The following is a 15,612-nucleotide window of genomic DNA, read 5'->3' as shown; positions in this document are numbered from 1 at the left end:
GATAAGTTTGCTGTCCGACCTTGACAATGTGTCCAAAATCAAAATAAATTCATAACTTCATTTGTACATGTCAAAATGGGATGATCTTTAGAACAATCCTACACCTCTCGGAGAGAGGAATCCAAGAAAAATATCAGCGGTCATAAATAAGAGGACCCATGTGGAGTTTGTCCCTAGTTGCTAATTTTAACATAAGGGCCTAATGAAGGTCTCTACTACATTGAAGAAGTTCCTAAAGAAGTGCATGAAGGTGGAAAGTCAACTCAAGAAGGGCATCAAAGAAGTATGGGATCTCCTAATTTCTTCTAAGAAAGAAGTGACCAAGACATCTACAAAGGATGAAGGACTATTCTTAGCACTCACTCACACATTTCAAGATGAGAATATTTGGGTTATCGACAGTGGAGCATCAAGACATATGACTGGTCAATGCAAGCAATTAAAGACATTATCAAAAAGAAAGTCCTCTTACTCTATAGAGCTAGGTGACAATAAAAGCTACCCTATGAGAGGAATTGGATCAACTTCACTTGAGATAGAGAATTGAGGAAACATTCATCTCAACAATATCTTATTTGTTCCAAGTTTGCATAAGAATTTACTTTCCATTTCATGTCTAGAAGACAAGGGTGATAGAGTTGGTTTCATTGATGGAAAAGTTGTAGTATGGGGTAAAAACTCAAGCATAGAGGATGAAAGGATCATTGGGATCTATGAAGGGAGACTTTACTAATTGTTAACTCCTCTTGCTCAAGATTTAGTTCACATTGAAGTTAGCCCATGTGAACTTTGGCATAGAAGATTTGGTCATCTTCGATACAAAATCTTACCAACCCTAAATTCAATAGTGAAAGGCATCCCCGAACTGAAAGAAGATCATGAAGGAGTATGCAAGGATGTGCATTGGGTAAGAACACCAAGAGACCATTTGGAAGCAGTGCTTCAAGGTCAAAAGAAATTTTGGATCTTATTCATTCCGATGTTGAGGTCCTATGACTCCAAAGTAACTTGGAGGTCATCTATATTATGTCACATTCATAGATGACCATTCAAGGAAAATTTGGGTTTACTTAATGAAATCCAAGGATGAAGTATTTATCAAATTTCAAGAATTCAAAGCTAAAGTAGAGAACCTTACAGAAAGGAGAATCAAGATATTAAGGTCTGATAATGGAGGAGAATACACATCCAATGAAATTATAGCCTTCTGTAAGGAGTTAGGGATTAAGAGGGAGTTGATAGTCCCATATAATCCCGAGAAAAATGGAGTTGTAGAACAAAAGAATCGATCCATTGAAGAAAGTGTGAAAGTTATGTCACATGATCAAGATTTGCCGAAATTTCTATGGGGTGAAGCTACGAAGACAACTGTTTACATACAAAATCGAAGTCCCCACAGGTCATAAGATAACATGATTTCTGAGGAAACATTCACTGGGAAGAAACCAAGAGTGGATCATCTCCGAATTTTTGTTTCTCCTATCTATATTCATATACAGAAGGACAAAAGAAAGAAGTTGGATCCATCAGGCATGAAGGGAACATTTCTTGGATACAGTAATTTTCAAAGGCCTATAGGATCTACATAAAAGGACGCCAAATAGAAGTTAATCAAGATGTGATATTTGACGAAAGTATTGCATTCAAGAAATCAAAGTATCTCCCTGTGGACTCTGATGATGTAGAACTTCTAGTATTTTGAAGAGGAAGTTACTAGGGAGGAATAAGAATCAAATCATGAAGATGAAAGTCCCAGTGAACCTATACAACCTATGGTAATCCCCGAGACTAGAAAGAGACCTAACTGGTTAAAATCTACTCTACTAGATGCAGAGGGACATGGAGCAGCTAAAGACACATTTAGAGAAAGCAAGAACCCAGAGATATTATGGATATGCAGCACATATGACAAAACTAATACAAGTAGAGCCATCCACTTTTGAAGTTGTCAATCATCAAGAATGGAAATATGCTATGAACGAATAATACCCATCGATGATGAAGAATGGGGTATGGGAGATCGTATCTAGACCTGAAGACAAATCTGTGGTAACTTCCAAGTGGCTTTACAAGATTAAACATCAAGCAAAATTTTAAGGATGGAAAATTTTCTTGAAGTTTAAATACATTGGCTAATCTCACTAATCCCTAATATGCAAACTATAAAATGCTTATTGATATATTTGTAAAATTATTCAAATTTATAATGATTTTATATATAGTCTCTATATAATGTTGGCAATTTTTAAGGTAAAATAATTTTATATTCTAAAATTTGGGCGAATCATCTTTTAAAAAATTGGAAATTGGCGAATCTTTTTTGTGGAAAAATCATGGAAAATTAGCCTACTGGGCAAACATTAGCCCCTAAAATTTTCCATGCTAAACATGCGACAGATGGAAGTATTGACAAATATAAGGCATGATTTGTGGCTAGGGGCTTCTCTCAACAAGAAGGCATTGAATATGAAGAGACATTTCCTCCAACTGCAAGGTATACAACTATACGTTCACTGGTCTCTTTGGCAGCATCGATGGGATGGAATTTACATCAACTGGATGTCAAGACTGCATTCCTGAATGGCACAATTGATGAGGAAGTCTATATAGAGCGACCCTTGGGATTTGAAGTCCAATATAGAGAAGCATATATTTGCAAATTGAAGAAGGCATAATATGGCCTTAAGCAGGCACCAAGGGCACGATATGCAAGGATGGATGCATGCCTACAAAGATCGGGATTCACAAAGAGTTATGTAGATCTGGATCTCTACATCATGGTTGTAAATGGTGAGCCTATAATCATTCTTTTGTATGTTGATGATCTTCTCTTGACAAGTGTGGAAGGTCGAATCCAAGAACGCAAGAAACAGCGAGTAGCAGAATTCGATATGAAGGATCTTGGGCTGATGCACTACTATTTGGGACTGGAAGTCTGCCAACTACCTGATGAGATCTATCTGCGTCAAGGGAAGTATGTGATTGAGATGTTGAAGAGATTTGACATGATGGATTGCAAACCAATGACAACCTCGATGATCACAAACTTGAGAAGGCTAAGGAGATCTGAATCAAGCCTAGTAGATCCAACCAGTTATAGACAATTGATTGGCTCACTAATGTACTTGGTGAATACTTGACTAGACATATGTTTTGCAGTGAATGTTCTCAATTAGTTCCAAGTTGAGTCAAAGCATGATCATTGGATAGCAGCCAAGCATATACTGAGATATCTACAAGTAACAATCCCCTACTACCTGAAATATCATAGGAGGAATGATGTCCACTTGATTGGATATAAAGATTCTGACTAGGGAGGCAGTGAGCGGGACGGAAGAAGCAGGAGGATGTTTTAGTTTGGGATCCTCCATGGTCTCATGAATGAGCAGAAAGCAAGATTTGATTGCTTTGAGTAGTGTTGAGCCTGAGTATATTGCAACTTGTGAAGTAAGCAGACAAGTTGTCTAGTTGAGGAAGTTGCTATCTGACTTGTTTGAATGACTAATGGACCCTACAGTGATACATCGTGATAACACCAATTGTATAAGATTATCTGAAGACCCGGTGTTTCATGGAAAGACAAAGCATATAAACAACAAGTATCACTACATTTGGAAGCTCGTATATGATGGTGTTGCAGCTACAGTATATCTCCACCGATGAGCAAGTCGCTGACATACTGATAAAATATCTTCCTAATAAGAAGCTTGTGTATTAAGAAACAAGCTTGGTCTGGCTGATATATCCTCCCTAGTTGAGAGGGAGAGATAGGCACATCATTCTGGTCTTCACTTGAGAAGACAGAATGGAGGATTGGGTAAACATCTAGCATGCAATACTCTTTAAGGATGAGGTATGGCATCCAAGATAAGAGTAGTCGAGGACCGATATTCTTTGAGGACTAGCTATCCAAGATAAGAATAATCCAAGAAGATCATACTCTGTGAACACCTGGGTGGGGTGTGTGCCTTGAGAGACAATGATGATGGTGTCTATAAATCATTGGTTTCGCCAGCACTGTGCTCTGATCTTGTGGAGAGATAGAGCTATTAGTCAAGCCTTTGCTATGTGACAATGTTGGTTGTTATGATGCTAAACAGATGGGTTACCAACTCGACTCTTCTTATGAGATTTCTTCAGATTGAGAATGTCCACGTACCATTTATGAATAACTCCCTAGTTAAGAGGGAGTGTTGAAAAATGTGTAACTAGGTTCGGTCTTCATAAATATCAAATGTACTTTGATTCTTGTATATTGTAAAAATGAAAGAAAAATTACTATTGTTATTTTTGGAGCATGGGTTTCATGCTCAAAGTCTTTTATTTTAGAGGTCATGCACCCATTGAGTGCTTCTAGGGTTTGTCCTAGGTCAAGAAGTCAAAAGAGTCATTGTCATATGTTGAAGACCCCTTCGGGCACATTGTAACTTCTAAAAAGAATTATTTTTGTATTTTAAAGTGTCAAGAAACCCTCCAAGACCAAGTCGGCTTACCAACAAAGAAGTCAACCTAATTTGAGGAACTTCGTCCACCTTGGAAGTCTATATATAGGAGGGAACTCGACCTCCTAGACACGCAATTCATTCTCTCATCAAGCAAAGAAGAAGAAGAAAGAGGCTAGCAAAGGAAGGAGGAGGATGAAGATCAACTAATTGGGCTATTTTCTCTCTCTCTCTCCTCACATGTGCGAAGGAAGGATGCTAGGGTTTCTGGTGTTGGGTTAGGGTTTTGTTGCTGCATGATCAAACTTGGAAGAAGTCCAGAAAGAAGGTCTAAGGAGGGCTCATTAGGTCATCTTCAAGCCCTAGAAGAGAAAGAAAGTCAAGCGAAGATCTGAAGAAGTCTTGGAAGGCCGAAATAAGCTCACACGTGTGGAAGTAGCCGCTATTGGGAGGGCCAAAAATTTCAGACCTACTGTAGAGGCTGAAATTTTGTTGTTGTGGGCCGAAGTTGTGTTGCTCGAAGAGAGTTGACTGGGTTTATCTTGGACAACATATGCACATCATCAAGAAGGCTAGACATGGTCTTGGAAGGGTGTTTGTTGGGTTTTCCTCTCAAGTGGAGAGGTTTTTGCCCTAGCTTGCAACCTATATCCCGTGTTCTTGTGTACTATTGTTCTTCTTGTTTTAAGGTTGTTTGAAGATAAGAATGAACTTAATAATAAGAGAATAAGCTAATAAGTAAGAAAAAGTAAAAAAGACATCACAAGCAGTTATCATAGAAAGAGAAATCAACCTAACTACTGCCCAGAATGAAGATGGGCTAGGAGGACTACCCATCATCTGTTGTAGAAGTCCTTCTCCACACACAAGTCTAGGGTTGCACAAACTGCTCCTGGTTGATCAGACCCATGAGCTCAACAACTACCACTCTAGTAACCACCTAAGTCCATGAAGATGGTGCACACCGGGCTCCAACTTGGGCACTATCACACTGTCCTCCAGCAGACCATAAATACCCAATCACTATCCACACTTGGTCCACTCTCACGCTGCCCTCCAACAGTGCACGAGTGACTACGTCTGTTGTAGCATCTGCTCCTAGTTAGGGCATCCAACACTTAGGAAACCCCTCCACATGGCTGCTAATAGACTTCCAAACTATCCTCTCCTACGACATCATCCACTAGAATCTAATGTTATCAGAACTGAACTGGTCATCGAACCGGAAAACCTTGTGGACCAGAAATCGGTCAAAACCATACCGGAACCGAAACAGGAAAAAAAATTGGTTTACCAAAAACACATAAAATATTCATATTTTAAAGAAAAAACAAATATATTCATGTGCATCCATATGAATCTAAACCATTTATACACAAATATGCAAAATTTCTCATTTATATAGCAAGTAATAGTGCATATAACCAAAATAGTACTTAGCGCAAAACATTGTTGAACCAAAAATGTTACAAACATCAAGCAGGCTCTAAAATGCCTTTATAGTCCAAAATAACATGATAGATCATAGTATTATACTACAACCTACAATACTACAAGCTACAGCTACAGCAAATCAATGATCAAATCATCAATCATCATCTAATTCCTGATCATCCTCCTCATCCTCATTTGAAGAATGAGTAGCATCCAAGTCTACAATGGAATTATGGCTTGATTCCCCTGGCCATGAAGCTGCTACTGGTGCTTCTGATATATCTGCCTCTGCAGCCTGTGGAGGTGGGTCCAAGTCCAACCAAGAAAGGTTTTCATTGTCAAATGTTGGTGCTTGACTCTCCACAACCCATTCTGATGTTGGATCAAAGTGACCCAAAACAATGTAGCTTGATTCAGGGGTTTTATTCAGCAATTGGTTGCGCCTCAACCTAAGGTTGTACTGAACAAAAACCATGTCATTTAACCACTTTTGCTCCAAACGGTTCCTCTTCTTAGTGTATATACACTCAAACACTCTCTCCAATAGCTCTCCAAGACTCCAATCAACTCTTCAAATCTACAAAAAATCTCCCTCAGAAAACTCTCTCCAAATTATCCTCACCAAACTCAGCTCAAGAATTGCAAGAGACTCGAATGAATAGTGAGTGAAATAGACGGAGTGGGGGTGTTTAAATAGCTTTAGGGGGACTAGACTAGCGTTAGAAACTAGGAAAAATAGTAAAAAAAATTAAAAAATTAAAGATAAAAAAAGTTTTTTATGCCCAGGCTGCACGACCGCGGGCCTTGTGAACCGATGGAACCAGTCTCTGAAACGGTCCGGACTGGTTCAGTACCGAAACGGTCTTTTCCGGTTCGGACCGATTTTGTCCCAAAACCGATCGAACTGGTCGGTTCCAATAACACTGCTAGCATCAATTCAACCTTAACACATCAACAGAATACATATTGACTACTTGCGAACGCTATAGGATGATCCAATTCTCCCTCACCGGCCTGTGTCAGTATGGCTCCCAGCGCAATACATGATGTGTCCACATGCACATGAAATTCCTTCTTCCAAACTGGGAAGACGAGGATCGGAGCGGTGACCCTCATGCAGTCGGCTACATGCTCAGCCCTCACTCGTGCTGCCTACACTTGCGCGTGTGTGCACTCATGCATTCCTGCACTCGCGTTCCTGTACTCGCGCGTTCCTGCAGTCACACATTCCTACACTTGCACTACCCGCACTTGAGCTCTCTGCACTCGCATTGCCTTTCTTGAGTTGTAGACTATGAAAGATGTTTCTTGGATGTGTCAAATGACTCTCCTACACAATACAAGGGCTCCATCAAGTCACATGTGTGGGCTTGACAACTTGTCACAAGGTCTCTAAACGCGTAGCCAACCTTGACCAAACCCACATATTATCTTCAAAAAATAATATCTTCATTTCTACAACTCGGATTTTGACGATTTTCGTTGTCTGGTTCGTCTCGGCATCCTCTATCATCTCCATCCATCACATGTAGAAATTTCCTCATCGTTTTGGCCCCAACATCGATGGGTACAAAACCCCAAGCTTGGGTTTCAAGCCCACAAGCCACATCTGTGTGCCCACTCCTCCACAACCCTCAAGCCTAGGGTTTGGAGTACCTCCTAAGCTACAAATCTCAACATGTTGTTGGGGGGCGAAGTTGTGTTATTGGAAGAGATTTGACTGGGTTTGTCTTGGACAATGGAAGCACATCATCAAGAAGGTTGGACTTGGTCTTGGAAGGGTGTTAATCATGGTTTAGATGTCTTGGATTTCGTCAATAGAAGAATCTATAAGAAGAGAAGAGATTTACAGGTTTTGCTCTCAAGTGGAGAGGTTTTGGCCCTGGCTTGCAGCCTATCCCATGTGTTCTTGTGTACTATTGTTCTTCTTGTTTTGGTAGTTGTTTGATGATAAGAACGAACTTAATAATAAGAGAAGAAGCTAATAAGTAAAAAAAAGTTAAAAACACATCACAAGAAGTTACCATAGAAAGAGAAATCAACCTAACTACTGCCCTATAGATTTCTCGACACTAAGGAGGACGAATTACCTTTATGAGGCCGACTTGTTCTCTACATGCCGACTTGGTCATGGAGGGTCACTTTGACACATTTTGACTCAAATAAATTCTTTTGCCTTGATACAAGATGCCCAATAGGGTCTATTACATATGACAATGACTCTTTTGACTCCTTGACGCTATGGCAACACTCTAGAAGCACACAATGGGTGCTTTGACCTAAAAACAAATTAACTTTGAGCATGAAACCTGTGCTATAAAATAACAATAATATTTTTTTCTCTTTTTTACATCAAATACATAAAATCAAGAATACATAAGATATTATGAAGACCGAAACTAGTTACACATTTCAATAGTTCTTGCACGAAAGGTTGCCATATATTTATGTTGAGACAGTGTAAACAAGTTGTCTTTTATCTCTGTCATAACAGTGGTAAAAACAAGTCCATTCTCTCGTTTTTGTGGGCAGGTTTCATCGTCATAAGTGATTGAGCCTTTTGAGCATAAATCCTATTGGAAATTTCAGTCTTGTATGCATTAGAAAATGTGACTAGGTTCGGTCTTCATTAATGTATTTGGGTCATCATGTAATGTACTTGTCAAAAGAATAAAGAAAAGAATTTTTATTATTGTAACCACTGTTGATAATATCGGCGATATTCGGAAATATCGCGATATTTTCGGCAAAACGATATATCGCCGAGAAAATATCGCGATATTTTCTGTTTTGAAAATATCGGCAAATATCGGAAAATATCGGCAAAATATCGCGATATTTTGAAAATATCGGCAAAATATCGGCTATATTTAAAAATTTGAAAAAATTATTTTTTATGCTTGCCGATATTTGCCGATATTTTGCCGATATTTTTGCCGATATTGCCGATAAGATATTTTCTGGACCCTCGCCGATATTTTGCCGATACCGATATTTTCAACACTGATTGTAACAGTGACTTATTAAAGCATGGGTTCCATGCTTAGGTCATCATTATATTAGTCAAAGTCACCATTGTGGACTCCAAGGCAATGTTGCACGAAGCGGAAGCGCGAAGCGCGGAAGCGTCATTTTCCAAAAATCTAGGGAGCGAAGCGTCCGCGGAAGCGTCTGCTATATATATATATATTTTTATATATTTTTTTGCATTTATACTCAAAACAAACATCCCAAATACCAAATTAATTGTAGAAGACATGAAAACATGCATATTTTTGCATAAATCAAGATAGATATGGCATCCATGATTCCATTGTAGTTACTAGTATGTACAACAATCATCTATATTCTAGCTATTACAAACATACATCAAATTTTTAAGCATATTATAAAACATAAAACATTTAAGCATATTATAAAACATAAAACATAGAGCATATTATGATTTATCTAGCAAGTGAGCAACTGTCAACATTTGTCATGTCCAAAATTCAAATAATAATGTTTACAAAATATGTCACTTGGTCACCGCCAAGCCAAAAAGGTTCAAAATTCAAATTCACAAGTCTACAAGTCTAATGAGTAATCTATAGACTATGACAAAAAGAAGTAGATTGTGAATATATCTACTAATCTCTCCTCCTTCCACCACGAATAGAACGTGATGGCGTGCCTCCACGTGGTGGCAATGAAGAAAATGGTCCCTGTGTAAGTCGTGGCACTGGAACTGATGAAGAAGAACCCCCTGCTGTTGGTGTTGAACCATGGAACCTAGGACCAGATGGGGGTGGGGGTGGTGGCATATCAACACGGTCATCATCATCCTAGAATCGCTCAAAAAATTCATGCAAAAAAAAAAAAACACTAGTTAACAAAAAAATTAAAAACATGAATTAGAGAAATGCTTTATAAGGGAAAATTGGAAAATTCATACCACAATGGACATACCTGGATAAGAGCATCCTCTAATTGCTCTAGTTGCAACACTCCATCCTCCAAATTGGGCTCCTCTGGATGCTTGTCCCAAGTCAACAAGTCTTTATTAGACTTTGCATCTTCACAGTAATGGGACAACAATCGCAAGTTGTAATGAACATAAACCAAGCTCTCTGCCCGGTCTAAACTCAACCTGTTCCTTTTAACACTGTGGATGAAAGAATAAGAGCTCCAACACCTCTCTGCAGAAGAAGTGTTTACCACCTGTGATAGCACCCGCAATGCCAAACTCTGTAGAAGTGGAGTAGGCCCTCCATGCATGTTCCACCACTCAAGAGCAGAAAAATGCTCTCGATCTTCAATTGAATGCATGCTCCCAAATGGACCAGTGTTGAGCGTATAGTTGCTCACCTGTCTCCGTACCAATGCAGCCTCCTCATTATCAGGGATTAATCTACTCAATGCAGCCATATATTTTTCGTGAACCTCTTTATCTTGGTGTGGTTTTTTCCTGCTTCCCCCCCCAGGTGCTGGTTTTGAAAGCCATGATGGATGATAGTACCTAGGTGTCAAAACATATGCTAATGCATGCAATGGAACATTTAGCATATCCCATCGCTTTTCCACCTCTTCACGAATATAATTGTACAAGGTGGTATCTCTAGGCTCAACAATGTCTTTAATCTGCCCCAACATGCTATCCATTTGCTCATACACCTCCCCAATTACTGGTCGATCTGAATCTGCAAACTTGATCATGTAATAAATTGGTTTGGTGAATTGCAAAACATATTTAACCTGTGACCAAAAGTAAGTGTCAAGAACAGTGTCCTTGACTACATTAGCAGTAGCACCATCTGTACACTGGTTAATTTCATCCCATGTTTCAGCACACACCAGATTAGTTAAAGCTTGTCTCACCTTCACTAGCCGCCTAAAGGTGAGGTAATAACTAGCAAATCTTGTCTTTGCAATTTTAAGCAATTGCAACTTGGAGTAAGTGCCATAGAAGTAGTTTACCCTTGTATGCCCTGTGATGAATTTAATGAGCTGCTTCCCTTTCCTGTAAACCTCAGCAATCCACCCACATTCTTTGTGTTTCACAATATCATGCATCAAAAGGTTCAATGTGTGAACCAGGCACCCAGACCAAAAGATGTGTGGATGAGTACGCTCAATAATTTTTCCTGCTGCCTTACAATTTGCTGCATTATCTGTGATCACTTGAACCACATTATTCGGACCAACATCTTTGATTGATTTCAATAGGAGATCTGCAATGTTTTGTGCAGTTGCACTGATGGAGGAGGAGTCATGACATGCAATAAATACTGCACCCTTAGAAGAAACACCAAGAACATTTATCAAATGTTGGTTTCTAATATTTGTCCACCCATCTGATACAATGGATACCCCATAATCCACCCACTCATGTGTAAAACGTGTCAAAGCTCTTTGAACCTTAGCTTTTTCTCTTTCTAATAACACTGTTCTAGCTTTCTCATAGTTGGGGGCCTTGTATCCTTTTGGGGCTTCATTGATGGCCTTTACCATGTCATGCCAATAGGGAGAGCGAAGCACATTGAATGGTACACCGCAAGCACAAAGAAAACGGACTACCTTTCCATCCACATCATCCCTCCCAGAAACATTAAGGAAATCCCCTATTGTTTTTCTACCTCCAGAGGTTGCAGAAGTACCATGAGGAGATGGGCAACTACCAAATTTAGAGTTTGCACTTGATTCTGAATGAGTTTTTTGTTTCTTGTTTTTTTGTTGTGCAGCCATCTCTGTTTTGATGTATTTTTGTCTTTGTTCACTTGAAATTTTTGGGCAAATGGCTACCCCCACAGAACCCTTTTTTTCATCACTCTCTAGCACCCCACAAAGATGCCTCCTCAGACGGGTATATGAACCCGTATATGGTTTTCCTCCATGACAATCATGAGGGCACATCCATTTGTAAGATCCACCACCCTTTCCCCCTTCAAGTTTGGTCACATAGTTCCACAAGGGATTTGATGTACCTTTCCCATCTTGTGCTTCAGTGTCCTCTTCAAGTTCATCCCCTTCCTCTTCAAACCCTTCCTCCTCATCATACATTGGGTCACTACTATTAGGACCAAGTTCATCCCCTTCCTCTTCCCCTCTATTCCTCACCCTTGCCATCATTAAAACCAAGAGTGGAATGATACATAGAAGCCAAAAGAACACCATCTTGGAATATGGATATAGGTGGTGGACAACCTGTAAATAAAGGAGCAAGTAGAAACAATGGGAAAGAGTAGGAGAGGGAGGAGAAAAATACAATTTTTTTTTCAAAAAAACAAGGGAGTTTGGGGTTTGAACTTACCTCTTTAGCTCTTGTAGATGAAGTCCTCCAAGCTCTTGCTCCAAGCTCCTCCTCCTTCTCCTAGCTCCTCCTTCTTCACTCCTCCAAGCTCTCCTCTCTTCTCCTCTCCTTTCCTCTCTTCTCTTCTCCTCTCCTCTCTTCTCTTCTCCAACTCTCATAAACTCAAAGTGAGAAAATGAGAAGAGAATGGGGGCTTTATTCTTTTCTAAAGTCACCCTAGACTCACCCTAAACTAACCTAACCCACCCCCTCATGCTAGTTAAGTCACATGTTAAAACAAATTTAAAAAAAATAAATTAAAAATCCGTTGGCCGCGGGGTTGCTTCCGGAAGCGCCTGGGTGGCGTGCGGGTGGCGTGCGGTTCCGGGCCGGAAGCGTGGCGCCACCCCGTGCCCGAACCGCCCTCCGATCCGCGGTTCCGGGCGGCCGCAACCCAAAAAGGCAGGAATCGTTTTTTTTTAACGGATCCGCGCAACCGCCAAATCCGATCCGCGCTTCCAGGGTGGATTCCGGGACGGTTCGCTCCGATCCGCGGTTCCGGGTTTGGATCCGGCGGGGGGGGGGGGGCGATTCCTGCAACCCTGCTCCAAGGATTAATATTGAGTTTATAGAGTCATTGTACATTCAAAGAGACCCTTCTTGGGTTTTTGAATCATGTAAAAATGTTTAGTATTGAGTCAAATATGATTTATGTATCCTCCACACCAAGTCGGCCTAGAAGAGATCAAGTTGGCCTAAGGACACCTATTCGAACTCCCTTGAAGCTCATAAATAGAAGCAAGTCGAATTCATTTGGAGCATCTCATCTCAAGCTAGTTCGATATCTAAAGAGAAGCTGGAAAAGTGTGAAGTAGGACGAAGTAAGTCTAAGGAAGCTGAAGGAAGTGCGAGTTGGGTGGAGTCTAAGGAGAAGAAGAAAATCAAACTTTTAATGCCTCTCTCTCTCTGTTTCGTGCCCTATTTTGGGAGATCAAAGTCTTCCAAGTTTCGCTAATGCCGGAAGCTGCTACATACATAGTCGAAGTTGTTGGAAAAGAGGTCAAAATTATGGGAGGTTATCTTTGTGTGGAGGGAAGGTTTTGTCTTTGTCTAGGGTGAAGAGTCTCAAAGAATATTATTGAAAGGAAGAGAATTTTGACTAGGTTTTCCCCTCGAGGGGGAGTTTGCCCTGGCCTAGTGCCTACATCTTGTGTCTCTTCGTTTTGTGATCTTCATACACACTTAATATGGTAATTGCTTGATGAAAAATAAGATAATAAAGAAGTAAACGAAGCCAACGTAATTCACAAGTAATTATCAAGAAAGAGGAATCAAACCCTAATCTACTTGTCTTCATTTCTCAACATGGTATCGGAGCTAAGGTCAGGAAGAATTGAAGATCACTTTGTTGGAAGGGATTCTCCCTCTTTGATGAACTACACAAAAATGGGTATTAACACTACTCGAAGCTGGATCAAGAAGGTCATCCACTACTAATTCAACAAGGTCAAAAGTCAAGGATTCTTGGTTGCTCTTACAGCTTCTCTTAGTGATGATAATGCATGGATCATCGATAGTGGAGCATCAAGACACATGACAGGAGAAAGTAAACAACTTCATACACGATCAAAGGAGCCATCTTCTCATGCAGTGGAATTGGGTGACAACAAAAGCTATGTTGTTAGAGGCATGGGATCAACATCGTTGAAGCTGGAAAAGGGAACGAAGTTGCACCTCAACAACATTCTATATGTCCCACGTTTGAAAAAGAATTTGCTTTCTATTTCTTGTTTAGAAGATAAAGGGGAAAGAATTGCTTTTGTTGATGGAAAATTATTGGTTTGGGGAAAAGACTCTAGCATTGATAACCTAGGGCTATTGGAATTCGTGAAGGAAGCCTTTATAGAGTTATTACACCACCTCATCAAGCTTTGGATCACATGGAAATCAGTCCCATTGAGCTATGGCATAGGAGATATGGTCATCTACATTATAAGGCTATCCCTGCTCTTAGTCAATTGGTTCATGGCATCCCCAATATGAAGTTAGATGATGAAGGTGTGTGCAAGGATGCTCTTTGGGAAAGCATACAAGAAAGCCATTTCCGTATAGTGAAACTAGGTCTAAAGAAATTCTAGACCTCATTCATTCTGATGTGAGTGGGCCCATGTCTGACAAATCACTTGGAGGTCATCTCTACTATGTAACATTCGTTGCTGACCATTCTAGAAAGACATGGCTCTACTTACTCAAAACTAAAGATGAAGTGTTTGAAAAGTTTAAGGAGTTTAGGTCCGAAGTAGAAACCCTAACCGAAAGAAAGATAAAAACCCTAAGATCCGACAATGGTGGGGAATACATTTCTAAGGAATTGATTACATATTGTAAGGAAAAAGGAATTAAGAGGGAGCTCATTGTTCCCTATTATCCCAAACAAAATGGAGTGGCCGAAAGAAGAATAGGTCAATTGAAGAAGGCATTCGAACAATGCTCCTTGATCAAGATCTACCAAAATTCTTATGGGGAGAAGCAGCAAAGACAGTCGTGTACATTCAAAATAGAAGTCCTCATAGAAGTCTTAATAATACAACACCCGAAGAGGTATTCACAGGAAAGAAGCCGAGTGTGGATCACTTTCGAATCTTTGGAAGTCCAACATATATTCATGTTCCAAAAGACAAGTGAAAGAAGTTGGATCATACAAGTATCAAGGGAATATTCATTGGATATAGTCTCTCTTCAAAGGCATATAGAATCTACATTAAAGAAGGGAGATGTACATATCGAAGTAAGCAGAGATGTCATATTTGATGAAAATCAAGCATACAAGAAATCAAAGGATATTTCTATTGACTATGATGATGAAGAAGTTCCAATATTTGAAAAAGAAGAAGACCACCATGAAAACCCTACTACAAATCAAGAAGAAGAAGGACCAAGTGAGCCTATTCAATCTGTAGCTATCCCAACCACTAGGAAAAAGCCAAATTCGTTAAAAGCAACATTAGAAGATGTCGAAGGACATGAAGTTGTGAAATGAACCTTCAAGGAAAGTAAGAGACCAAAGAGATACTCTGGTTATGTTGCATATATGACAAAGTTGATTGAATCCAAACCATCTACATTCAAGGAAGCTACTCATCAAGAAGTTTGGAAGAAAGCGATGCAGGAAGAATATCAATCCGTTATGCAGAATGGGGTTTGGGAAATCATTCCTAGACCTAATGACAAATCGGTTGTCACCTCCAAATGGATCTACAAGATCAAACATGTTGTCAAAGGAAGTATAGATAAATACAAACTAGATTCGTTGCAAGGGGTTTCTAACAAAAAGAAGGCATTGATTATGAAGAAACCTTTGCAACCACGACAAGGTATGCTACCATTAGATCTCTGGGTTCATTAGTTGCTACAATGGGTTGGAATATCCACCAAATGGATGTGAAGACTGCGTTTATGAATGGGACC

General features: G+C 39.8%; 2 protein-coding genes across 4 annotated transcripts in view; both read right to left on the bottom strand.

The window, feature by feature from the left end:
• Window positions 1-15,612, bottom strand: part of LOC149259522 (neurochondrin family protein) — a 411,338-nt gene that overhangs the window by 52,537 nt on the left and 343,189 nt on the right. The gene's annotated exons all lie outside the window — the stretch shown is intronic.
• On the bottom strand, window positions 9,017-12,460 carry LOC149259525 (uncharacterized). The gene is made up of 2 exons (XM_089376020.1): window positions 9,825-12,460; window positions 9,017-9,700 (listed from the first exon to the last, which is right to left on the bottom strand). Exons 1-2 carry the CDS (start codon window positions 12,027-12,029, stop codon window positions 9,506-9,508), a joined length of 2,400 nt encoding a protein of 799 aa, XP_089232146.1. The 5' UTR covers window positions 12,030-12,460; the 3' UTR covers window positions 9,017-9,505.

Source organism: Pinus tabuliformis, chromosome 6 (genome assembly GCF_031772625.1).
Source record: "Pinus tabuliformis cultivar Carrire ecotype Pingquan chromosome 6, CPIR1, whole genome shotgun sequence".
NCBI lineage: Eukaryota > Viridiplantae > Streptophyta > Pinopsida > Pinales > Pinaceae > Pinus > Pinus tabuliformis.
This window is presented reverse-complemented; position numbering and strand designations above follow the sequence as displayed.